The sequence below is a fragment of the Silurus meridionalis genome, chromosome 9, assembly GCF_014805685.1.
Source record: "Silurus meridionalis isolate SWU-2019-XX chromosome 9, ASM1480568v1, whole genome shotgun sequence".
NCBI lineage: Eukaryota > Metazoa > Chordata > Actinopteri > Siluriformes > Siluridae > Silurus > Silurus meridionalis.
Window position 1 is genome coordinate 9,534,394 of NC_060892.1, and position 25,168 is coordinate 9,559,561.

General features: G+C 38.5%; 1 protein-coding gene across 1 annotated transcript in view; it reads right to left on the reverse strand.

Annotated features, from left to right (window-relative positions):
* The window catches only part of adamts17 (ADAM metallopeptidase with thrombospondin type 1 motif, 17), a 154,418-nt gene that overhangs the window by 125,539 nt on the left and 3,711 nt on the right, over window positions 1-25,168 (reverse strand). The window contains exons 2-4 of the mRNA XM_046857981.1: window positions 24,649-24,992; window positions 13,913-14,078; window positions 1,261-1,433 (exon numbers count right to left, since the gene is read on the reverse strand). Coding sequence (XP_046713937.1) covers window positions 1,261-1,433; window positions 13,913-14,078; window positions 24,649-24,992 — 683 coding nt within the window. The remainder of the gene's footprint in view (window positions 1-1,260; window positions 1,434-13,912; window positions 14,079-24,648; window positions 24,993-25,168) is intronic.

Consider the following 25,168-nt stretch of genomic DNA (forward strand, 5'->3'; position numbering starts at 1 on the left):
ACACAATTAAGGCCACGGATGTTGTGGTAAGTTCGAGTCAAGAGTATCTTCCATCATTTATTCCTCTTAAAATGTTCTGCTTGCTGTTGAACTGAAGCTGCACTGAATGTTTGCGCTTAGTAAATTTCACCAAGCGGTAATCAAAACAAGTTGAAAACAGAGCACGCGCTAGACGTTGATCGGTAGCTCTCTGCGTGTTTGACCAGTTAAGTTTTTATCCGCTCATAAATAAAAAGACTGCTTTCACAAAACGTAGTTGGGTATAAAGTGAGAAATTTGACTTTGAAACCAAGTAAAAGGAAAAGTCTCTCCAAATGGAAATACATCAGTAAAGTACAGATGCGCGAAAAAAGCTACTTAAGTACAGTAACGAATTACATTTTCTTTGTTACTGTCCAACACTGAAATTCTGTTTTTATTTTGCACTAGTTTTAATTTGCTATTCTGATAACTAATATTCTGGTAACTGTGTTTAAATTAACTTGATAAATATATTTATTCAAAAAGTCTAAAAGGAATTTGTGTAAATGGCGTGAATGTATTATACAACATTGTTCAATAATTGTAAACAGCATGTAGCGGCAAAATTTGGGATCAGACAAAGACCAGGTAAAGATTTTTACTTTTAATTACAGCAGTGTTTTGTGGTGCTGCTTTTTACAAACATTATCAAATCATTTAAAAATCATTTCCACAGTTCAATCCTATGACTTCACTGGTTTAGTCATTTCGTTGTTAAGTAGACTCTCACAATGGAATGTTCATGGTATATCTGCAGAGTTTCAACATATGGTTGGTGTGAGAGGGAAGAAGAGTCTTCCTTTCAATGTACCGAGTAAAGCAGCCGTGGGGAATAATGTGGCGTGAGGAAGTGTGTGTCAGTTTACCATAGTTTATTATGATTTGCGTGCTAAAGAACAGAGATTCGAGCTCGTGTAGATTTATAGGCCATTTATAAACAAGTGATTTCGAATTTGGATGTGCTTTTGCAACTTAGCATAGCAAGGGTCTTTCTAGGTTATTTATTCTAGCTTGAATCACTACAACTGCACAAAAATCTGTCAAAACTCAACCACTATCAAATATACAATAAATTATTTTATCAAATTAAATTAAATAATGGAATCAAATATTATATTTGAAACAAGCAACTGAGAAGCCCTTTGCACTCAAATTGAAAAGGATCATACTTAATGGCCTTATTTATTATTTAAATTGATTGATTAATACAGTTTAGTCATGTGTGAATGTGAGACCCACCATGTTCATGACTGTAAAAAGGAAGCGCTGTGCAGCCTCAGCTCCATGGTACTGTACCATGTCTGTGTCGGCCACAACCACCGTCTCTAAGGTATATTCTCCGCTCATTCGGATGGCGTTTCTCCTTCCACGAGCATCTTCGGAGCTTTTAGACCTCCAATCCTTACGCTTTCCTAAACACACAGACACACACACACACACACGTGTTTAAAAATAGTTGATATTTAATTTTGTGTTTGTCCTAAATTTGAGAACTGCTATTTCAAAGAAACACACACTTATCAAAACACAGGATCAATATCAAACTGACAAATAAGATACAAAAAATAAACATATAGATGCATAATACCATATCACAAATAGCACGCTGATAGCTAAACAAACCACGCACATTTATAGTACACACCTGCTTAATACCCCGGCTACAAAGTAAGATTATATTATCTATTATATTATTCTATTACCTAGCAAGTTTCTTGACAAGGATTCAAACAAATTTGTTCTTTTGACCCTGGATCTCTTTCGGACTGTTTTTAAAGCAACTGTTCAACAAATATCGCCAATTACACGTACATCAAATGTAATGACTCTGCCTCGCTAAGAAACGTGTGATATCTGAACAAATTGCTTCACACCATTTCATTACTGTAAATTATTACTAAAATGTAAACAGCTATAATGAGTGCACTCAAGCTAATGCTAGTAGATCACCCTTAGGCTATCAGTGGGAGGTAAAGCAAACAGTCGTTAAAACTCGACTAGACTAACTGCTTGTATCTTTTGCGATCTGATAAGGTGTGGATAACTCAGCTGCCTTTAATCATGGGAGGTGTGTTTGTTTTTATCGCAGTCTCTGACTGGAAGAGCCATTTCTTTGACTGGCCATGACACATATGGAGCTTTTAGGCATCTTCAGAGCTACCTAATGCAATCTCATACTTTAAACCTAATAATACAGTGACTGACTATGAAACGATTATCAAATGATGAAAGATTAAAATTGGATGTAGATGCAAACAGCTAGAGAATGCAATACACCAGCCTTGTTTTTGTTTTTTTTCTTTCTACAAGTTTTAAGTTTCTAGTTTTATTTGTCATATGTACAGATGTTAGTGACAATTTATACAATTCAATTCTTAATTGAGGCTCCAGGCAAACTACAGAAATATTAATTATTAAACATGAAACAATATAAAACAAAACAAACAAACCCCCAAAAAAAAAAAACAAACAGAAAAGTAATAATGAGTCATAAGAAAATCTTTTACAAGTGGATGCAGAAGGAATCATAATTATGCTACTTAGCCCACTTCCAGACAAGTAGAAGCTCCAGTGTGCTCCTAGACCAAGTTTTAATTGCACTTAAACCTAATTAACCAGACTAAAACTTGGTAGCTAATGTAGAAGAGCAAGTTGAGTACAGTTATACAAAATAAAAGAAATAAACAAAGCTTTAAATACAGGAATGCTTGGCAGAACTTCAACAAATCATTTGACTCTGAGATCTGGTGTTATATCAATTATGTCTGGCTGATATCTTTGTTTTGTCTCAATATGTTACTGTGAGGTGATATAATGTTCTAGCAGGTAAGCTTTTTGATGGCTTGCACTGCACATAATCTTGCTAATTTTTATCAGGTTTTCTAATTGTTTTCATGAATCTCCTGAAACTTTTTTTCAGCTTTCCAGCTTGACGATGTGCGAAAGTCAATCTTCACAATTTGAAGATAAAGGTGCTGATTACTTTATATTCTCTGTAAATGTAGCTGTTTTTTTTAAACTGCATGGCTCCACTGACCTTCACCAGAGACACCTAAACATTTCATACATTATTCATTTGTCAGGGAAAATTAAATACAAATATGCTGCAGAGCTGCTGAGGTTTAAAGGTCCCAAGATTTAAGCTCACAATGTCTATATGTTTCACAGCACCTTCTTTAATCTCTCACATACACAAACACATATAACGCAGGCAAAACATTATGACGGGTAAGTGAATAACACTGATTATCTCTTCATCATGGCACCTGTTAGTGGGTCCTCAAAGTTGATGTAGCAGGGAAATTAGGCAAGGTTACAGATTTTAGTTTGGAGTTTGACAAGGGCCAAATTGTGATATCCTGACTACTGGGTTAGAGCATCTGCAAAACTGCAGCTCTTGTAGGATTTTCCTGGTCTGCTGTGGTCAGTATCTATCAAACGTGGTCCAAGGAAGTAACAGTGGTGAACTGCCAAAACTTATTGATGCATGTAGGGAGCTAAGCTGGCCCGTGTGGTCCGATTGAATGAATAAGTTACTGTAGCTCAAATAGCTGAAAAAGTTAATGCTGTTAATGCTCTACAGGTCAGGTCTGTTTTATCAGCAAAAGGGGGACCAACAAAATATTAGGCAGGTGGTCATAAGGTTATAACTGATCGGCATACATTCAGTGGGGGAAATAATTATTTGATCCCTGCTGAGTTACAAAGAAATGAAAAGTCTAGAATTTTATAGTAGTTTAGCTAAAAGACCATCAGCAAGAGGGCTTGGTAAGCAAGAGACCACTGTTGGTGCGATAATTCGAAAATGGAATAAAAATAAGATAAGTCAATCGCCCACCCTCTGGGGCTCCATGCAAATTCTCACCTCATGGGGTAGGGAAGATTCTAAGAAAGATAAGGGCTCAGCCAAGAGGAGCTTGATAATGATTTCAAGGGAGCTTGAACCACAAATACCAAGAAAACCATTGGTAACACACCAAAGTCTCTCTGCTCATGAATGCACATGAACAGGCCTGTCTAAAGTTTGCCAATGAACACCTGAATGATTCAGAGAAGGCTTAGGAGAATGTGATGTTGTCATATGAGACCAAAAATGAGCTCTTTGGCATCAACTCGTCTCGCTGTGTCGAGACGGCAAACATGCAGGAGGAAACATTCTGCTTTGGGGCTGTTTCTCTGCTAAAGCTACGAATGACTTCTCCACATGAACGGGGCCATACACTGTAGAATATTGGATAAGAACCTCCTCTCCCCAGCCAGAACACTGAAGATGGATCGTGGATGGGTCTTCGAGCATGACAATGACCCAAAACATATGGCCAAGGCAACAATCTGATGGTCTTGTAGCCCATTCCAGGTCTACAATCTTGTCCATTGACAGCACTTTGGTTTTTCTCATGGTGGTTCAAATGAAAGAGGTTGTAGTTTCCGAAAGGGACAGGATTAATTTGGGTGTGTGGGGGTCAGAATTCTTGCAGGTCAAATACTTATTTCACTCAATCACATACAAATTCTTTTTTAAACTTCCTTTAAAGTTTTTTTTTATGGATTTATGTTTATATTCTGTCTCTGTTAGAATAAACCTACCATAAAAATTCTAGACTGTTTATTTCTTTGTAAGGGGATCAGCTGGGGATCAAATAATTATTTCCCCCACTGTATGGCATTTAGGGTTCTATAATGTTTATGATACAAAAAAATGTGTATAGAATCTCAAGATAAGCATGAAAATGTACTGTATTTGAGACTGAGTTTTTATGAGCATAAATTTTATGAGCATAAATATTTTGAGCAAATGCAGTCTTATATCAACCCTACTTTCCCCAGAAATCCTGCCTTGCTTTCGTGCAACAATACCCCAGTCTTGTTTTTTGTAACTTTTGTTTGCTCGGCACTTGATTGGCATCATGTAATGGCCTATTTAGCACACTTAGGTAATAGCAGGGACTTTATAAGCTCAGGTCCAACGGCTAGGACTGCCACCACCATTAGTTCCACATGCTAGATATGTATAGCCTACAGTAGATAATTTGGAAAAATAAAATTCGGAAAATATTTTTTAGAAATGTGAGAATGAGAAATACATGGTGCGTGTTGCAATACATCTTTACTGGGAGTCTGTCTTCATAGGAATCTTTTGGCTGACGGCTAAAATGGGTGCTTGACTCCAAATCAAGCGTTTATAACCTCAATCCTGTGGACACACTTGTACAGCACATTATTCCCTAACCTGATCCAACTAGTAAAAAACATTATAATTAGTTGATCAGGTGTGTTTAAAGAAGGGGAAAAAGTGAACCCGAGAACCTTTCTCTAATATATAGACTTACGCTCAAAAAATGGAGAATGTGCACTTCATACCGCAGACCTGCTCCAGCTTCCGCAACGTGTGCCTGTGTGCGTGCGCCTCTGCTATCTGAATGCCAAAAAAGCTAGCGAGTGGAATAAAAATGTCCAAGTCGGTGCAAAGAGAGAGAGCGAGTTGAAAAGGAAAGGAATGGGTGGTGATGAATTGGAAGTTGTTCTGGATTTTCATGAGGGTAAGTTGGAGAAAAATTCCAACATTTTTGGGATTCCGTCTGGATCGGAGGCAGACCGCAGCTCATAGTGATTCAAATCACACAACCCAGCCTTCAACTCCATCACAAATATGTTGGATCTATTACCCGCAGCTGTGAATACACAAGACAGATATCTGTATGCCAGATAAAAACAATGAAAAACTTAATTGTAGGGATCCTTGTAGCAAAGTATTTTTGAACCAAATCTGAGAGATGCCCTTTCTCTTGAAATACATTCAAAATTTCATTTGTACTTAACTCACAAAATCGTTAAAAGCGTCACAGAAGAAGCTATTACCATTGAAATAATACTGCTAATGTCACACACTGGGATTAATGTTTTCCAGAAATGCAGCAAGTTTGATCTTTGAATACAATCCCTGAACAACAAAAAACTTTACCCTCACCTAACAATAGCCCGAAACTAGTAATGCCACCAGAGATTCCTGTAAAAACAAAATGTCGAATTAGACCACATGTACAATTGTATAGACAGGTTTGTCCCTTATACACTCGACAGTTGCCAACCTATGACTAGTAAATACCCTGTTATTAGAGGATGTAGCTTATTTTTCACCAGCTGCTAAATATAAATCTTATAATTTATTGACACTGTGACTGGTCTCCCTAATGCCAAACCTGTCTAAGGTTTCCCCATTATGAAGGAATTACCACAGAGAGGGACAGCGCATGTAGGACGTTTGGAGACAAGGTGAGGGAGGTGCGATTGAGATGGTTTGGACATGTGCAGAGGAGGGACATGGGGTATATCAGTAGGAGAATGCTGAGGATGGAGCCACCAGGAAGGAGGAAAAGAGGAAGGCCAAGGAGGAGGTTTATGGATGTGGTAAGAGAAGACATGCAGGTAGTTGGTTTAAAAGATGCAAATGTAGAGGACAGAGGTCGTAAGGAGATGGATGATCCGCTGTGGCGACCCCTAATGGGAGAAGCCGAAAGAAGAAGAAAAAGAAGAAGAACCATGTCCAGAAGTTCAAATGAAGTCTAATTAATCGAACTTTCTCGGTGGGTAGAATGGCTTATTTCCCTCAAGTTCGGGTCTATCTATCCATGTGTAAACAGAACAGGACAGTCAGGTCTCAAACCAAGCACATTCAGCTAATTCTATGAAGTTGCATGATAGGTTAGTCTAATAATGGGTCAGCTTCACAGTTCAATGAAACGTTAGTCCTTACTCACCCGGTCTGGTAGTAGGAATAGAGTAGATGTGCCCAATAAGGTGGAACTTGGCAATGACGAAGACCGTGGTAAGATGGTGAGGAAATTATTTCAAAGCCTCTAGAACCTGAAACTTTTCTCAATCTCCCCTCAGCATCAGTCCTATCCTTTTTCATCATTTGACTTTTCCATCATTTGACTCAGCTATACTGTTAATGTTCATTCATTTCTAAAGCCTTCCAGAGACCATACAGTTGTGTTCAAAATTATTCAACCCCCAATGCTGTAAATGGTTTTAGGGAATTTAGTGTACATTTGTAATTGTATTCAGAATGAAATCCTACAAGGACTTCTTAAAGAACCATATGCAACTAAAATGACATCAATTAGTTTTGTAATACAGTAGTAAATGTTTCTTTTGTGAATTCTTCATTGACATAATTATTCAACCCCATAAAGACTACCACTCTGAAGAACAGAGGTTCAATGAAGTGTTTTCAATCAGGTATTGAAAACACCTGTGGATATCAGGGAGCAGCAATAAAGCCTAATAAGCATCAATTAGGCAGCTTTAAAATGACTGTGATACTCAGCTCCTTCTAGACATTTACTGGTGTGGTTACAAACATGGTGAGGTCAAGAGAATGGTCCAGGAAGACAAGAGAACAGGTGATTACTCTTCACAGGAAGGGCAATGGCTATAAGAAGATTGCAAAGATGTTAAACATACCAAGAGACACCATTGGAAGCATCATTCGCAAATTCAAGGCAAAGGGCACTGTTGAAACGCTACCTGGTCGTGGCAGAAAGAAGATGCTGACTTCGACTGCTGTGCGCTACCTGAAGCGAGAGTGGAGAAAAGTCCCGTGTGACTGCTGAGGAACTGAGAAAAGATTTGTCAGATGTGGGTACTGAAGTTTCTGCTCAGACAATACGGCGCACCCTGCGTAATGAAGGCCTCCATGCCAGAACTCCCAGGCGCACCTTGCTGTCCCCAAAGAATAAGAAGAGTCGACTGCAGTATGCCAAAAGTCATGTGGACAAACCACAGAAGTTTTGGGATAGTGTTCTGTGGACTGATGAAACAAAATTAGAACTGTTTGGGCCCATGGATCAACGCTATGTTTGGAGGAGGAAGAACAAGGCCTATGAAGAAAAGAACACCTTGCCTACTGTGAAGCATGGCGGGGGGTCAATCATGCTTTGGGGCTGTTTTGCTTCTGCAGGTACTGGGAAGCTTCAGCGTGTGCAAGGTACCATGAATTCTCTTCAGTACCAGGAGATATTGGATGACAATGTGATGCAGTCCGTCACAAACCTGAGGCTTGGAAGGCGTTGGACCTTTCAACAGGACAATGATCCCAAGCATACCTCCAAGTCCACTAGAGCATGGTTGCAGATTAAAGGCTGGAACATTTTGAAGTGGCCATCGCAGTCACCAGACTTAAATCCGATTGAGAACCTCTGGTGGGACTTAAAGAAAGCAGTTGCAGTGCAAGCCTAAGAATGTGACTGAACTGGAGGCTTTTGCCCATGATGAATGGGCGAAGATACCCGTAGATCGCTGCAAGACACTTGTGTCAAGCTATGCTTCACGTTTAAAAGCTGTTATTAATGTAAAAGGATGTTGTACTAAGTACTAAGATTGAATGTCACTTGGGGGTTGAATAAAACTGATAATGATGTGAGCTCAGAAAAGACATTTGTGGTTATTTCATTATAAATGTTATGTTATATTTGTCTGACCTACACGTGCCTCTTTGATTTAATTGTAAGCAGGATGACTGAATGATCATAATCAATGTCAAACCGACCAAAACAATCAATTTCAGTGGGGGTTGAATAATTTTGAACACAACTGTAAGATCTATACTTGGAATACATTATACGCTATATGAAAAAAAATAGTGGGACATCTGACTTTTCCAGCCATATGTGTTTCTTCTCAAACTGATATCCCAAAGCTGAAGGCACACAATTGTACAGGATGTGTTCAGATGCAGTAGCATGAAATTTCCCTTCACTTGAACTAGGAGACCCAAATCTGTTCCAACCTGACAATGCCCCTGTGCACAAAGCAAACTCCATGAAGATATGCTTTGCATGAGTTGGACCACAAGACCCCCTGTTATATAGATCTTACCTTAACCCTGTTAAACTCCTTTGGGATAAGTGTAAACGCTGACTGCACCCCAGGCCTCCTGACCTCATCTACATCTTTACCTGACTTTACTAACACCCTTGTGTCTGAATGAGCACAAATCTCCAAAAGCACACTCCAAAATATAGTGGAACATCTTCCCAGAATTATAAGAGCAAAAGAGTGTCCGCAAACTTTTGGCAAGATAGTTTACTTAAATTTGTCAAATGACCTTAATGTCCATCTTTTCCTGCTTTTAGTTTTGCAGTCACACTACCCTTCACTTCCTGTTCTCTTCTGCTCCTTTGCAAATGATGTTCTCCTTCTCTGGCAAGCCTTTTTAAATGTCTTGCCACATAAAACAGGATTTGGACATGCTCTTGTGGAACCAGAGAGAATAAACCAGCAAGCCCTTTGTGTACATAGTGGATTTCAAAGCTCATGGGACAGACTTTATAGCTAAAGCAGACACACCTAATGCAAGGTCCGCTCCCTACCCTGCTATCGCCTTGAGGCTAAAACTGAGTCCACTGCTTCCCTCGGGTCTGCTATAGCAATACCGCACCCCTTTCTTCCTCTTTGATCCCAGTCGGCATCTCTTTCCAGTCAGCCCTTCACTTTGTTGAAATGGCCAGTCTCCTCCCGTTCCATTCATAGTGGGAATATAACAACACCGGAGACAAATAGGAATATGGTGACTAGGTCAGCAATCGAGGCCGAAAGGTTTTGACTTCAAATCCCACATCTGCCTGAGAGTCTGTTCTGGGCTCTTGAGCGAGATCTTTAACCCTTGGTTAGGTTTAGATCTAATCACGCTTCATGCATAGGTTGCTCTGGATCAAATCTGAACCAGAATCTGGCAAGTGGATGAAAATGTAAATGAATGGACTGGTATTTCACTTCAGTTGTTTTGAGACAGATGAATCCTGACTTGCATGCGTGTACTAACGAGCACACCCTTTTCTACAGATTGCACAACAACGCTCCAATGCGACCGGTGTGTCAATGTGGCTGTGTTTCACTAGCCCAGATGGAAGAGATTCTGAGAGGAGAAGGCAAGAGCCGCAGAACGCCTCCTTCTGTTGCCTTTAACACTCCCACTCTGTCCTCTGTGTAACATGAGCTTCCCTTACACATCCAGACTATGTGTGTGTGTGTGTATGTGTGTATGTGTGCAAGAATCGGGAAGCCTCTGAAGTACTGAGGAAACAAAGTTTAATGGATATACAGTCTGTCTCAGTCAGTATCTTTCTCCAGGGATCGTGTGGTTTGGTAGTGGTGGGGGTTTCAGGGATGCAGTTCTCTCACAACTTTTCAACACATAGGTAGATGAGAGAGAGAGAAACAGAGAGAGACAGGGAGGAGATAAGAACTTCTGGCATGGTCTTGAAACAGCCTGGAACATATGAGAAAGAAGAGGAAATAATCCCCCCACCTCTCTTTCCCCAAAATTTCGTCTTCTCGTGCCTCTCTGCAGACGCCAGGTGCTGGTTGGAGCAGAATGGCTAAAGCACCTGGAGTTCCACTGCAGAGCAGTTAAGTCCAACCACATTTGTATACAATCAGACAGACCCCACTCAGCCTTCACGATCCCCAGACATTTGATTGGCTCTGATCCCTTATTTCTTTTATTCCCCCAATTTCCATTTCTTTTTAAGGTTGTGGTTACTTAAAATCCTTATATGGACATATGGAAAGAATTTATTTGCATATGTTGCCAGTGTTCAGGTGGTTTCTTTTGCCCCTTTTAGGTGGTTGTTTCTGTGAAAAATTAGAGCTGGTTATGTAACATTGAAACTGCAATTCATGGTATGTTTCTTTGGTGCAAGCCAAATGGTAGACTAAATCAAAGCCAATGAAGTGGAGAAAGTGAGCAAGCACTTAAACTTCTAAACTTCTAAGAGTCAAAATCTCTGCTGAACATTCCAGCTATTGTGTTTTAGTTGGCCACCCTTGCTGTCTACACTTCTCTCAAACATTGAACTTTTGTCAGAAAACTGAAACATCAATGTCCGCTATGTAAAGCGTTGAAATATTAAGTGCTAAGTCTCTATGGTGTAGTGGTGCAGCAGGTAGTGCTGCTGTCTCACTGCATGGAGTTCTGCATGTTCTCCTTGTGTCTGCAGGATCTTTCTCCAGGTTCTTCTAGATTTAAATATATGCAGGTAGACGGGGTTGCCGATTTGCCCTTCCGTGTGTGTCTCCTATGTAGTAAATTGCTCTGCTTTTCACCCAGTGTTGCTGGATAGGTCAGATCCAAAGTGACCTTGCAGGGAATAAAGAGCTTACATTAAATGTTTTAATTTTCAATGACTAGATAACTATAGATGCTAACTTCTATTTGAACTAAAGGGATTCATCAAACTGGCAGGTGAACTCGTTTGCATTTGCATTGATCTCAACATGGCATTGCCTGATTATCAATCATTACTTCTCTAATTACGCAAACAGATAAGGCCATAAATACTTTTATAGTATAGGTGAATAGGCAAATCAAAGTACAAACCACTGCAGTTTGTTATAAGGTTTCACAATGGCAATGTATTTTTAATGAGATTTATGAAATAAAGCTAGCTTGATCATTGTGATTTAAATATGTTTTTCTCACTCTTGGGGTTTGCTCTAAAACCTGAAAGTTCAGTATGTTTTTGGAGTGTAACAGATGGCTCTTGAACGGTTTAGGCGAACATTATCGGAAAACAGTCACCTGGGGCTCACTTGTTAGCATAACCAGATTGTCTTGTAGTGCACATCAGGTGAAATGCTAAGTGTTTGGTAACATGATCAGTTCGACTTGCTTCAACACTTGTTTCAATTTCCGTGATAGTAAAAAAGGGCTGCTATGGTGAGTAAAGGAAACAGAATAGCTTATCGATATATGGTGATAACTGTTGGAGCAAGGGAGGAATGTGTGTTGGGTGCTTCAAAGAATAATGATTATAGTAACAGAAATTCATCTATTCAATCTTGGTGTCAGTAGTGAAAACGAGAAGGAGTTTTTTAAGGGTTGTCCTCGGAAATGCCAACAAATAGTGAACCACAGTAATCTAAGTAAAGTTTAATAAAGCATTAAATAAAAGTTACCAGACATATAGATAGCTGTTTATTGGATAGTCAATATTAATGCTTAGTATTGTAAAACATCAAATGAGCAATCATTCCCAAACCCGGTTTTAGCTTTAACTGTTATGCACGGTCATCCATATTCACTGTTATGTCACTACTAGGTTCATCAACTCTTTGTATACCTGATTAATAATTAATAGTACACAAAACAAAATTTCCCAGAATTCAGCATTCTATAACTACGAAATTTTGTATGATAAAGATGACATCAATGTTTTGTTAAACTTTCAACAAATCTTTTCAACAGCACAACCTCATATCACTGCATTTACTAAAACCGTTTTCAGATTCAAAAATGATCAACCTCTGGTTCATATAACACAAGACATGTTTTGACTGCATTTATATAGCCATAGTGAAACTCAGCAACTATGATGAAACTGGATTCATGCCAAATGATTGATCAAACTGGCAGGTGAACTCGTTTGCATTTGCATTGATCTCAACATGGCATTGCCTGATTATCAATCATTACTTCTCTAATTACGCAAACAGATAAGGCCATAAATACTTTTATAGTATAGGTGAATAGGCAAATCAAAGTACAAACCACTGCAGTTTGTTATAAGGTTTCACAATGGCAATGTATTTTTAATGAGATTTATGAAATAAAGCTAGCTTGATCATTGTGATTTAAATATGTTTTTCTCACTCTTGGGGTTTGCTCTAAAACCTGAAAGTTCAGTATGTTTTTGGAGTGTAACAGATGGCTCTTGAACGGTTTAGGCGAACATTATCGGAAAACAGTCACCTGGGGCTCACTTGTTAGCATAACCAGATTGTCTTGTAGTGCACATCAGGTGAAATGCTAAGTGTTTGGTAACATGATCAGTTCGACTTGCTTCAACACTTGTTTCAATTTCCGTGATAGTAAAAAAGGGCTGCTATGGTGAGTAAAGGAAACAGAATAGCTTATCGATATATGGTGATAACTGTTGGAGCAAGGGAGGAATGTGTGTTGGGTGCTTCAAAGAATAATGATTATAGTAACAGAAATTCATCTATTCAATCTTGGTGTCAGTAGTGAAAACGAGAAGGAGTTTTTTAAGGGTTGTCCTCGGAAATGCCAACAAATAGTGAACCACAGTAATCTAAGTAAAGTTTAATAAAGCATTAAATAAAAGTTACCAGACATATAGATAGCTGTTTATTGGATAGTCAATATTAATGCTTAGTATTGTAAAACATCAAATGAGCAATCATTCCCAAACCCGGTTTTAGCTTTAACTGTTATGCACGGTCATCCATATTCACTGTTATGTCACTACTAGGTTCATCAACTCTTTGTATACCTGATTAATAATTAATAGTACACAAAACAAAATTTCCCAGAATTCAGCATTCTATAACTACGAAATTTTGTATGATAAAGATGACATCAATGTTTTGTTAAACTTTCAACAAATCTTTTCAACAGCACAACCTCATATCACTGCATTTACTAAAACCGTTTTCAGATTCAAAAATGATCAACCTCTGGTTCATATAACACAAGACATGTTTTGACTGCATTTATATAGCCATAGTGAAACTCAGCAACTATGATGAAACTGGATTCATGCCAAATGATTGATCAAAGGTATGTACTGAAGCCAGCCATGAAATAGATATAAACCTAGATATCCTGTTTTACTACATCATCAACTCATTTGCATAAGTCAAAGAAAAATCCTAACATAGGACGCAAAAAAAAACAGTACTGTGTAACACAGTTCCCCCTCAAACAGGAATCTAGGTTTGTAATTAAGAACAGTTCCATTATGAAGGAAACCAAAGAATCTGCATTCATCTTGGAAAGAGGGATGCTATAGTTGTGACAATGCGAAAACGACAATTTTCCATTATATAATGGTCCTCTGTTAAAAACCGAGAAAGCTAACCTGCTCACCTTTGATGATTTGGCAGTGTTCCGGGCCGGCGTGTGTGGCTTGGGGTGTTTTATCTGAAGAACGTTTTTGTCTGGTGATTTTATGTTCCCCGCCAGAGAAAGACTCGAGTTCTTGGTGAACAGGCTCGATAAACAGAATCTCATTTCCAATTCGAATCAGGCCAGTCTGAGAAACACAAAAACCAGAAATGCGTTAAAACCAGAAAACGGTATTTTCTGTATGCGACCCATTTGCCATAAAAATGCAAACCAAATACAACATGATGATAAAGCAATACAATTTCCTCATTTCATCACGAGGAAGGGGAAAAGACTGAATATATTTTCAACAGCCTTTCACTGAAATTTAGCAAATCAGAATAAAATTATAGACTATTATTCAAGCATTTGTCCACTGTTGAAAAGCACAGTTTCAAAATTCCGGTCTGGGACTGGTTTACTTCTAGGTCACATTGGATGCTCATGGCTAGGACTGGCACTACACAAATACACATTTAACACAGTCCAAACCAGATTCTGAAAACATTCACAGTCAAATCTGGGCTTCATCTATGTTTAGTGGAATAGAAATAATAAAAAATAACCCTTTCATTTGGATCCATGGCTCTTTAAGGCCTCATCATTTCTGCTCACTGTAATAACTCAATTCTCCATAGGAAACTCTATCCATTTATCAGAAAGCAGCTAAAAGTAAAAATGAATCCCACGATTCTGTCACTGTGGTAGTTGTGCTAAAGATGGAAGCACTCCCAGTGTATATGTCTATTTATCAATAGCCCTCCAGGGAACCCGCACCATATGGTGGGCTTGTCTTTCTGTCTGAGCCTCTTCAACGTAATGCGACTTGCCATTGGCCTTCAAAGAACGGCTTCAGTCCGAAACTCCAACTTGGCCCAAAACCTGTGAGTCAGCATGTAGTCAACATTGGCGCTGCTCAATCACGCAGCCTTGGCCACCCCCTGTGGGATCCATTTATCTAAAGACGATGAATGGATAAAGGAAAAGAAAGTAAGAGGAATGAACGATGAAGCCTCAAGGCGGGTGTGAAGAAGAAGGAGGAGGAGAAGAAAAAGAAGACAGAAGTGCTGACAGGGCAAGGTGAAAAGGGGTTGTAAAGCATACGCTTTCATCCCTGACACGTACAGACAAAAACTCCACACACACACATCAAGCACTGGGTTACAAGCAGCATGAATAAAGGAATACAGCCTCCTAAATAGAGAGAGAGCGGTGGAAATGTCATTAACAGTGCAGGAATCTTTTTTCCTTTCCCCCAGCCACACTGACACTCGAGGGCTTTGGATAACACTTGTGGCAACTTGAGCTGCAGCAACTGATTTCTGGGCTCAGAGGGAATATTTCTTTAGTCTGGAACACACCCTTAGATTACAGGCAAACTTTAGTGATTAAGACACACTACAGCAAAAAGATTGGGTTTAATAGCAGATTGAAATCAATAACAGTTAATGTGGCATCATTAATACAAGTATAATGAACCTGTCCTGTACAATGTCCTTATTAAATATACAACTTCTAATTTATTATCTATGATATATGCTTTATTTTTTAATAAATATCTTAGTGGTGCTTTTTTTTCTTGTCAAGCTATTTGTTTTTAACTTTGGTTAAAACATTATTTGTTTTAACTTTCTTACTATATTTTTCTTTCTTTCTTTTCTTAAATTTTGTTATTATATTTATATTTTTATTCCCTTTTACACTATTTTATTCCCTTATGCCGGAAACCAAAGAATCTGCATTCATCTTGGAAAGAGGGATGCTATAGTTGTGACAATGCGAAAACGACAATTTTCCATTATATAATGGTCCTCTGTTAAAAACCGAGAAAGCTAACCTGCTCACCTTTGATGATTTGGCAGTGTTCGGGCGGCGTGTGTGGCTTGGGGTGTTTTATCTGAAGAACGTTTTTGTCTGGTGATTTTATGTTCCCCGCCAGAGAAAGACTCGAGTTCTTGGTGAACAGGCTCGATAAACAGAATCTCATTTCCAATTCGAATCAGGCCAGTCTGAGAAACACAAAAACCAGAAATGCGTTAAAACCAGAAAACGGTATTTTCTGTATGCGACCCATTTGCCATAAAATGCAAACCAAATACAACATGATGATAAAGCAATACAATTTCCTCATTTCATCACGAGGAAGGGGAAAAGACTGAATATATTTTCAACAGCCTTTCACTGAAATTTAGCAAATCAGAATAAAATTATAGACTATTATTCAAGCATTTGTCCACTGTTGAAAAGCACAGTTTAAAAATTCCGGTCTGGGACTGGTTTACTTCTAGGTCACATTGGATGCTCATGGCTAGGACTGGCACTACACAAATACACATTTAACACAGTCCAAACCAGATTCTGAAAACATTCACAGTCAAATCTGGGCTTCATCTATGTTTAGTGGAATAGAAATAATAAAAAATAACCCTTTCATTTGGATCCATGGCTCTTTAAGGCCTCATCATTTCTGCTCACTGTAATAACTCAATTCTCCATAGGAAACTCTATCCATTTATCAGAAAGCAGCTAAAAGTAAAAATGAATCCCACGATTCTGTCACTGTGGTAGTTGTGCTAAAGATGGAAGCACTCCCAGTGTATATGTCTATTTATCAATAGCCCTCCAGGGAACCCGCACCATATGGTGGGCTTGTCTTTCTGTCTGAGCCTCTTCAACGTAATGCGACTTGCCATTGGCCTTCAAAGAACGGCTTCAGTCCGAAACTCCAACTTGGCCCAAAACCTGTGAGTCAGCATGTAGTCAACATTGGCGCTGCTCAATCACGCAGCCTTGGCCACCCCCTGTGGGATCCATTTATCTAAAGACGATGAATGGATAAAGGAAAAGAAAGTAAGAGGAATGAACGATGAAGCCTCAAGGCGGGTGTGAAGAAGAAGGAGGAGGAGAAGAAAAAGAAGACAGAAGTGCTGACAGGGCAAGGTGAAAAGGGGTTGTAAAGCATACGCTTTCATCCCTGACACGTACAGACAAAAACTCCACACACACACATCAAGCACTGGGTTACAAGCAGCATGAATAAAGGAATACAGCCTCCTAAATAGAGAGAGAGCGGTGGAAATGTCATTAACAGTGCAGGAATCTTTTTTCCTTTCCCCCAGCCACACTGACACTCGAGGGCTTTGGATAACACTTGTGGCAACTTGAGCTGCAGCAACTGATTTCTGGGCTCAGAGGGAATATTTCTTTAGTCTGGAACACACCCTTAGATTACAGGCAAACTTTAGTGATTAAGACACACTACAGCAAAAAGATTGGGTTTAATAGCAGATTGAAATCAATAACAGTTAATGTGGCATCATTAATACAAGTATAATGAACCTGTCCTGTACAATGTCCTTATTAAATATACAACTTCTAATTTATTATCTATGATATATGCTTTATTTTTTAATAAATATCTTAGTGGTGCTTTTTTTTCTTGTCAAGCTATTTGTTTTTAACTTTGGTTAAAACATTATTTGTTTTTAACTTTCTTACTATATTTTTCTTTCTTTCTTTTTCTTAAATTTTGTTATTATATTTATATTTTTATTCCCCTTTTTACACTATTTTATTCCCTTATGCCGGACCGTCGTTAAAAGCATTTCACTGCATGTCGTACCCTGTATGTATGTGTATGTGACAAATAAAATTTGATTTGATTTGATTTGGTTCACAGTTTTCTACACTGCCCACAATTCCATGCAACTATTAATAGTGGCAATTAATTCCTGCTTGATCTCTACCTCTTACCCTCATTAGTACACTCAGCTGAGGCATATCACCTACTAATGCAACACATTTCCACTGATACTGGCATCTACATCTCAGAGATTGCTAATTAGCCAAACCAAATCAATCTGCATTGCATTCTAGAACTGTGGGTCTAGAATTTGCGCTTTATTTTGCTAATCCTATTGTATGTTAGGACCAACCCTGCCATTAGGGTTTCACAAGCCAGTGCACTCTTAGTGCCAGTCCCAAGCCTGGATAAATGGGGAGGGTTGCGTTAGAATAGGCATTCCGCCTAAAACATGTGCCAAATCAAATATGCAGATCACGAATCAGAATTTCATACCGGATCGGTCGAGGCCCGGGTTACCAATGACCGCCACAGGTATTGTTAGCCAACCAGTGGAAATTTTGCTACTGTTGGCCAAAGGAGGAGAAGGAAGACATGCAGGTAGTTGGTTTGAAAGAGGAAGATGTAGAGGACAAGGGGGTATGGAGCCGGATGATCCGCTGTGGCGACCCCTAATGGGAGAAGCCGAAAGAAAAAGAAGATTGTATGTTAGGACCATGGATTGCACGGTAATAGCATAGCAAAACTCTTTTGATATTTGGGATTATTTTCTCCCATTAACACTGATGTAACTATGCTAGCAATGATTTCATTTCACTTCTTTTCAATTATTTGATTAATCCGATACAAATTATATACACTAATTCCCCCCTTTACTGCGGTTCAAATCTCACGCCCCCCGGTTTATCACGGAATTGCATTCGCCACATAACTATTTAGTTTAGCTGATTTTCCCATTTTCTCACGGATAGCACGATAGACCAAAAAAACGTATATGGAATTGTTTTATAGAGTCTTATGTTGAAATAATGAAATTTATTAATAAAAATATAATTATTAATTATAAAATGAAGTAAAATGTTAATACAGTACAGTACTGTATACATAAAATAGCATTTTTTGGTATCGCTGTTTTTCGTATAACGCGGACGATTTTTGAATGTAACCAACGCGATAAACAGGGGATAACTTGAGACAGGTCAGTAGATAATGGGGTAGGTTAGTGATTAATGAGACAGGTCAGTAGTTAGTGATACAGGTTAATGATTAGTTAAACAAGTCAGTAGTTATTGAAAGAGGTTAGTGATTAATGAGATAGGTCAGTAGTTGGTGATACAGGTTAATGATTAGTTAAACAGGTCAGTAGTTATTGAAAGAGGTTAGTGATTAATGAGACAAGTCAGTAGTTAGTGATATAGGTTAATGATTAATGAGACAGGTCAGTAGTTAGTGATACAGGTTAATGATTAATGAGACAGGTCAGTAGTAGTGATACAGTTTAATGATTAGTTAAACAGGTCAGTAGTAGTGATACAGTTTAATGATTAGTTAAACAGGTCAGTAGTTAGTGATACAGGTTAATGATTAATGAGACAGGTCAGTAGTTATTGAAAGAGGTTAGTGGTTAATGAGACAGGTCAGTAGTAGTGATACAGGTTAATGATTAGTTAAACAGGTCAGTAGTAGTGATACAGGTTAATGATTAATGAGACAGGTCAGTAGTAGTGATACAGGTTAATGATTAGTTAAACAGGTCAGTAATTATTGAAAGAGGTTAGTGGTTAATGAGACAGGTCAGTAGTAGTGATACAGGTTAATGATTAGTTAAACAAGTCAGTAGTAAGTGATACAGGTTAATGATTAATGAGACAGGTCAGTAGTTAGTGATATAGGTTAATGATTAGTTAAACAGGTCAGTAGTTAGTGAAAGAGGTTAGTGATTAATGAGACAGGTCAGTAGTTAGTGATACAGTTTAATGATTAGTTAAACAGGTCAGTAGTTAGTGATACAGGTTAATAATTAATGAGACAGGTCAGTAGTTAGTGATACAGGTTAATGATTAGTTAAACAGGTCAGTAGTTAGTGAAAGAGGTTAGTGATTAATGAGACAGGGCAGTAGTTAGTGATACAGGTTAATGATTAATGAGACAGGTCAGTAGTTAGTGATACAGGTTAATGATTAGTTAAACAGGTCAGTAGTTAGGGAAAGAGGTTAGTGATTAATGAGATAAGTCAGTAGTGAGGGCAGCAGGTAAGTCATTAATGAAACAGTTTAGTGTTTAGGCAAGCAGGTTGTTGTAACAGAATGTAAGTAAAATAAGCTTTGTACCCCAGTACAGGTAAACATCTTGTTTTTTACGCAGATCAACCACAATGCTAAAACTATTAAACAATAATGGACTAGCAATGTCAAAAACATTTAACATGTTAATACATGTATATTCACAAGTTTAATTTTGTGCAGCCAGTACTCTTTGACAGTACACAGGTCTGAGCTGAATATTGAGCTGACTAAGCTGACTATGATGTTCCAAATCCCATCGGGTATACAGTTCTGGGCCACACCTCATGACTCTGATTTCTCTGTTTTCATGTAGTGAGAATGAAAGCGATTCCAGTGTTTGCTCAAATACATATATAAAAAGTCCCTTACTTAACGACATTAGCATTGTAGGTACAGTGCCAAACTAAAGAAACAATCTTCATACATCAAAAATGTCCTTCTACATTTGGATTAACTAGAACATTGCGTACATTTATTATTATTTTTTGGCTGTACTATTCTTGTAAGGAGGCCTGGCATGAAAAGAAACACATGAAGGATACACCATGGAGAATTCATTTCCATGTAAAGAAAGATAAACCATACTGGGGGAAATCATGCATGTTGCACATCATGATAAATACAGGGGGGCTGGAAGCTATGTTTTTGTTTTTTTGGAAACTTTTCTCAAACAACAATCCACAAACTATACTCACAATCTACTGGTTTTGGTATTGACAAAGATCCTGTTACATGTGCCATACATTCATCACTAATAAAGTGTATAATTTAAGAATACACCACACATATACACCATATATATATATATATATATATATATATATATATATATATATATATATATATATATATATATGTATGTATGTATGTATGTATATGTACCGTAATTTCCAGACTATTAAGCACGCCCATATATAAGCCGCACCCACTGAATTTTACAAATATTTTTATTTTTAACATAAATAAGCCGCACCTGTCCACAGTAATGAACGTTTTCACAGGCTTTAATGAAAGACATGTTACACACGGTGTAACGGGTGAAATATGTGCTGCTTCCTTTAGGAGCATAGCGGTATTTTGGGAATAACATGCCACTGCATTGTTCCACTATTACTGCGTGTGTTCAAGACGAGGAATATGTCCTTATTATTTTCTGATGCTCATTTCTAAGTTTCTTTGACTAACCTTTAACGCTGTTGCCAAGAAAAATAAAAAAGCACGAGTTTTGGACTGTGCTTATGATTTCTGTTGCAACTGGAGTTAGCGAGATCTCCCTTCACCCAGACTCAACGCGTTACAACGGCTGGTATCTAAACAGTAGCCGACCAAGTAAGTCATTGTTCACTTCCTCCTTCCTTTTACAACTATTTCTCTCGGGAGTTTATCTTTTGGCATCGTCGTGCGTTAAAAAAAAAAGTTTTTTCTCCCGATGCCGTGCAGCTCAGAACACAGGTGAGGTGCGTTTTTTCGTTTCCGTTCGGAAATTTTGTTGGTCTAATGTTATGGGGTTCAGTTTTTTGGCTTAAGGTTTGTGAAACCGGGACAAACCCAGGAAAAATTAATAAATTAGCCGCTTCGTTGTTTAAGCCGCGGGGTTCAAAGCGTAGGAAAAAAGTAGTGTCTTATAGTCCGAAAAATACGGTATATATATTTGTATGGAGCAACATGTATTTCACATATTTCACATAATATTTTCCGCTGGTTAGGTAATGAGTCACAGCAATTATCAATTAATCATGAAATAAAAAATGCATGACAAATGGTCTTGATAAACATGCATTAAATCATGTGACTTGTCTCACTTGGATAAATCATTTATCTCATAAATTTAGTTGGTGATTGTTTAGTAATAGGGAATTTAATATGCATCGCTTTAAAATCTGTTTTGAAATATGAAATTTCTTTATTTTAACTACAAATTATAATTGATTTCATAATAATTATATTCAAATTCACCCCCAGTTTCCAATGTTGTTTCTGCCTTGTGTGTCTCAGTAGACTTTATGTGTCAGGCAATTGTGAGGTTATTAAGGATAGGAATTTCGATGTGAAGCCAATCAGGATCGCGAAATTTGAACAGAATTATTTCTGCAGCCCTAATGTTCATTCATGCGCTGTTGTGTTGCCGTGATCGATCTCCGGTGTCACTTAGGTATTCATGCACATCCCTAATGGTGGCCTGCATTTTCCCATCTGCCAACTACCTGCTGGTCTGAAAGAATCAATTTCCATTTGGAACCAAGAGTCAAAACATGCAGCTGATCTCCAGCTGATCTGCTCCTCGTCAACCCGCGCAGAGGTGTCAGAAAAGGCTCGAGCCTCTACCGCATGGAACATCTGTTACGACGATGACCTCATTTTCCAAAGGTGCAGCCTCGACGGAGCTTATATGGCGAGGAAAAATGCAAACAGCCTGCAGAGAAAGCCAAGTTTGTCGCTGTTGTATGAACCGGAGTGACTGCATCGCAATTGGCCCAATATGGAGTGCACCGCGGGGGTTACAAGAAGCGAGAGAGGCGGTTAGAGCAGAGTCAGAGAGGAGCGGACTATCTAGCTGATTCTCTGCACGCTTAAAACCATGCATGTCTTCTCAACTTGTGTTCACCGCACTTACAGTATGCCAACCGCCGCTTTCATTCCCTCTATCTATGTCTCTTTTGCAATGTCTCATCATTCCGACTAAGCGAGTTGGGGGCTGGGTGTGTGTGTGTGTGTGTGTGTGTGTGTGTGTGTGTGTGTGTGACCTTTCAGCCCAGCCAAAAACGAGTGACAGTCTGTCACAATGGTGCTACTCGTCCTATTCAGCTGCCAGACTGATGGCAGTTTAGGCTATTCACTGGGCTGCTTTTAGCTGGACCTGTGCCAGGAAATCGTCTCCTATATGACAAAAGAACAGGCCCCCACAGTGCTATCTTACACTAAATGGTAAATGGTATAAAAATTCCAAAAGAAAAAAAAAGGGGTTATGCAAATCAAGCCGTGGCCTTTTTCATACTTCTGTATCTGGGGGTCTACATCATATGCAATTTGTACACTCGGCTTTTGATCGCATGCTTCTTCTGTTGTTATGTGTAGCTTGTGTTCATTTTGCCATTCTAACTTGTTAAAAACGCAGTGGGAAATGATAAAAGATCCGGAGGATTAAGCTGATATGATCCAGGTTTCTTTTTTACGTGACTAAACTAATCGATACATGTTTGGGTTGTTTACATGTTTAATTGTTACTAAAAACAATGACTACTATGCAATTTGTCTGCTCGGTCAGACCGGTCTTTATTTTACAGCAAAGCGACCTGCCCATACACGGTATTGTTTTGCACGTCTTCTTATCTTAAAACCAGAGTTGCCCTTGGTGATAAAGCCAATTCACTTGTGTGGGAAAGAACATACAAACCCCAAAACAAAGGAATCAATGAGTAACTCTGCTTTGTGCCAAATTTACATACCTACTCCAGTCACTGATATTGGAGACGTCTGCCAATTAAGAATCAATAAAACATAATGGTTTGTTTTCTTTTACTTTAGACATTTTTAGAATGGAAAGACACATTAAGCTTACTATTTTAATGAAAGTCATGATGACACTGTTGCTTGGCCAACCAGGACCACTGGACATAAAGAATAAAACTACAGTGGTCGCCCAGACCTTGCAGACGTTATGTTCTAAGACTTCCCTAAAAAAAAAGTTCCCTAAAATCCGCGGATTTTGGACGCACCCCCCGCAGCCAGAGACTGACCTTACTTACAAATGTCGGCTATGGGTAAAGCTTTAATTTTAGTTTTTTTTAATTTAGAGTTATTAATTTAATTATATGAACAAAATTCATAAATGTTGATGTGATTACAATTCAACTATAATTTTCACAATCGCTAACAACTATACGTTTTGTCATGTTAAAAAACATCAACACTGCAACAGTGAAGTTTCGATCTCTTGAATACCACAAGAGAACTGGACCAGAAGGTCACAAGTTCAAATCCTAGCACACAGAGCTGCCACTGCTGAGCCCTTGCACAAGGCCCTTAACCCTCAACTGCTCAGGTGTCAGTTGCTCTGGATAAGGGAGTCTGCCAAATGCCATAGATTTAAATGTAAGAGAAGCTGGTCATATAGAATCATCTAGAAAACACATTGAACATGACCTGAACATGACATGAACATGAGGTAAAAAAAAAAAATACGTATTTAATTTGAAGTAAAACTAAATTATTGTAAACTATGATTTAAAGTAATAACACCAGCCATCCCAAAAAAAAAAAAAAAAAAAACATGACCGGGTTTGCTGCTATAAGAAAAAAGATCACCAGTGAGTTTAATGATGTGAAGTGGTGTGACGGTGCGAACCGCTTTCCTATTTTCTCCTATATTTGTCAATTTCTAATTGTACATTTCTAAATGTAGATTACTGTTATTACTTATGACAGCTACAAACTCTCATTCCTTTATTAGCTTTTTCCTACCTTCATTATAATATGATGAAATATATAAAAGTCATCTTTCTTGAAAATACATAACAAAAAGCACTCAAGGCACAAGATGCCCTTATGTGGAAATAATGAATGTGATGCCGTTGAATAGCAGGCTAACATTTATTGTTACTCAGATTTTACCATACGCAATGCAATACAGTTCTGCACTATTTTGCACAGTCGTTTGTATGAACATCTTGTATTATCTGATATACTGCAACAGGATGTATGGTTAAAATGTTGACAGAAATGGATCATATGAGTGTGGATGTCCAAGATGACTAAAATATCTACATCTATATACAAATATCGTTCGGAAAAAAGGTTAATCTCTAAATGTTAATCTTCACTCCAAAGTAGCAAACTCAAAGCTCACTCACCAGGCCGCCGCAAACATCCAGCGAGGCAGATGAGACAGTGTGGTTAAAAACTGTGCCTGTGTAGAGACAGGACTGTCTTTTAAAAGCTGGTTCACGCTGGACATTCCCTTCTTGATCCCTCTCCTCGACCATGAAGCCTTCAGCAAGGAAACCTTCATCCCTCTGGAGCTCCAGGTAAAGCTCTCGGCTAAAAGCAGGCAATGACACGAATAGGTGGCCATGCTGGCTCTCGGAGCGCCTCCTGCGCCCTCTGCTCCACCGGGATGCTTCCCAAATCTGCTCCACCTGCTCCTGCTGCAGCTCCGATGGCACTACTATGTCAGTTTCCACATCTAAAGAGCTCGCTGCGAAGGAGGGACAGACGACATCAATTTGGAATAAAAATGATGTCAAAACTACTGTGAATTTCTTTAGCGCTTTGGTTTTCCCAAAGTTCAATCATTTAAATATATTATAAAAGATTGAAATAGCAGTAGTAACAGTGTAATAGCTAAAATACGCTCTTAATTGTATGACATAC